The 845-nt window shown below is 49.8% G+C and overlaps 1 protein-coding gene across 1 annotated transcript; it reads right to left on the bottom strand.

Annotated features, from left to right (window-relative positions):
* Positions 1-8: 8 nt before the first annotated feature.
* Positions 9-805, bottom strand: LOC105458135 (uncharacterized protein K02A2.6-like; the record flags this gene model as incomplete). The annotated part of the gene is made up of 2 exons (XM_011703213.1): positions 657-805; positions 9-543 (listed from the first exon to the last, which is right to left on the bottom strand). Coding segments are annotated over exons 1-2 (684 nt in total), but the record flags the coding sequence as incomplete, so codon positions are not given.
* Between the last annotated feature and the right edge of the window lie 40 nt (positions 806-845).

The following is an 845-nucleotide window of genomic DNA, read 5'->3' as shown; positions in this document are numbered from 1 at the left end:
TTGTCTGCCAGCGTGGCGAAGATCATCTCGGGTGTCGGAAGCGGGTACTGGTTTGGCTCAAGAATGTCATTGAGGCCTGTCGAGTAATCACCACAGATGCGAGTCTTGCCGTTTGATTTCTTGATCGCGACAATCGGTGCGGCCGATGTAGAAAAATCAACTGGGCTGATGATTCCCAAATGTCGAAGGCGTTCAATCTCGGCGGCGATCACTGGGGCTGCGGCGAACGGCACTGTTAGGGCTTTGCGAAAAACCGGCTTGGCTCCCTGCTTGAGAGTAAGAGAGATTTTTGTTTTGGTGCACTTACCAAGGCCGTCTGAAAATAATTGCGGAAACTTTCGTTTGGCCTCGGCAACAATGTCGTGTTCGGAGTTCGTAACAATTTTGTTGCAGACAAGAGAGGAGATTAGCACATCCCACAATCCAAGCGGCTGGAAAAAGTTGTTTCCTAACAAGTTGATTCGCGAGGAGACGTGGCAAGTTCCCAGGACTTCGTGATCGTTAAGCTTCATGCAACAGTCAAATGCTCCCCAAATGTGAAAGCTGTAACTCGAAGCGCTTGTGAGTTGTACATCGCTAGGCTTGAGTTTTGGACTGCCCAGCTTTTCCAGTTATCCTGTGAGATGATCGTAGCATCGGAGCCGCAGTCGAGTTACAGCTTGATCTTTGCGTCATTGATTCGAGTGGTGACGAACTTGCGCTCGGGTTTCGATGATGCATCTGTGTTTCGCACTTGGTGAACTTGTCCAGGGTCTGAACTTCGTCGTTCGCGATTGGCTTTTCGCTTCGCGTAGAACTCCGTCATGCTGTTACAGAATCCTGTTTGTGTCCGCTTTGCTTGCAGT

The sequence above is a fragment of the Wasmannia auropunctata genome, unplaced genomic scaffold (genome assembly GCF_000956235.1).
Source record: "Wasmannia auropunctata unplaced genomic scaffold, wasmannia.A_1.0 LD334653.1, whole genome shotgun sequence".
Lineage (NCBI taxonomy): Eukaryota > Metazoa > Arthropoda > Insecta > Hymenoptera > Formicidae > Wasmannia > Wasmannia auropunctata.
This window is presented reverse-complemented; position numbering and strand designations above follow the sequence as displayed.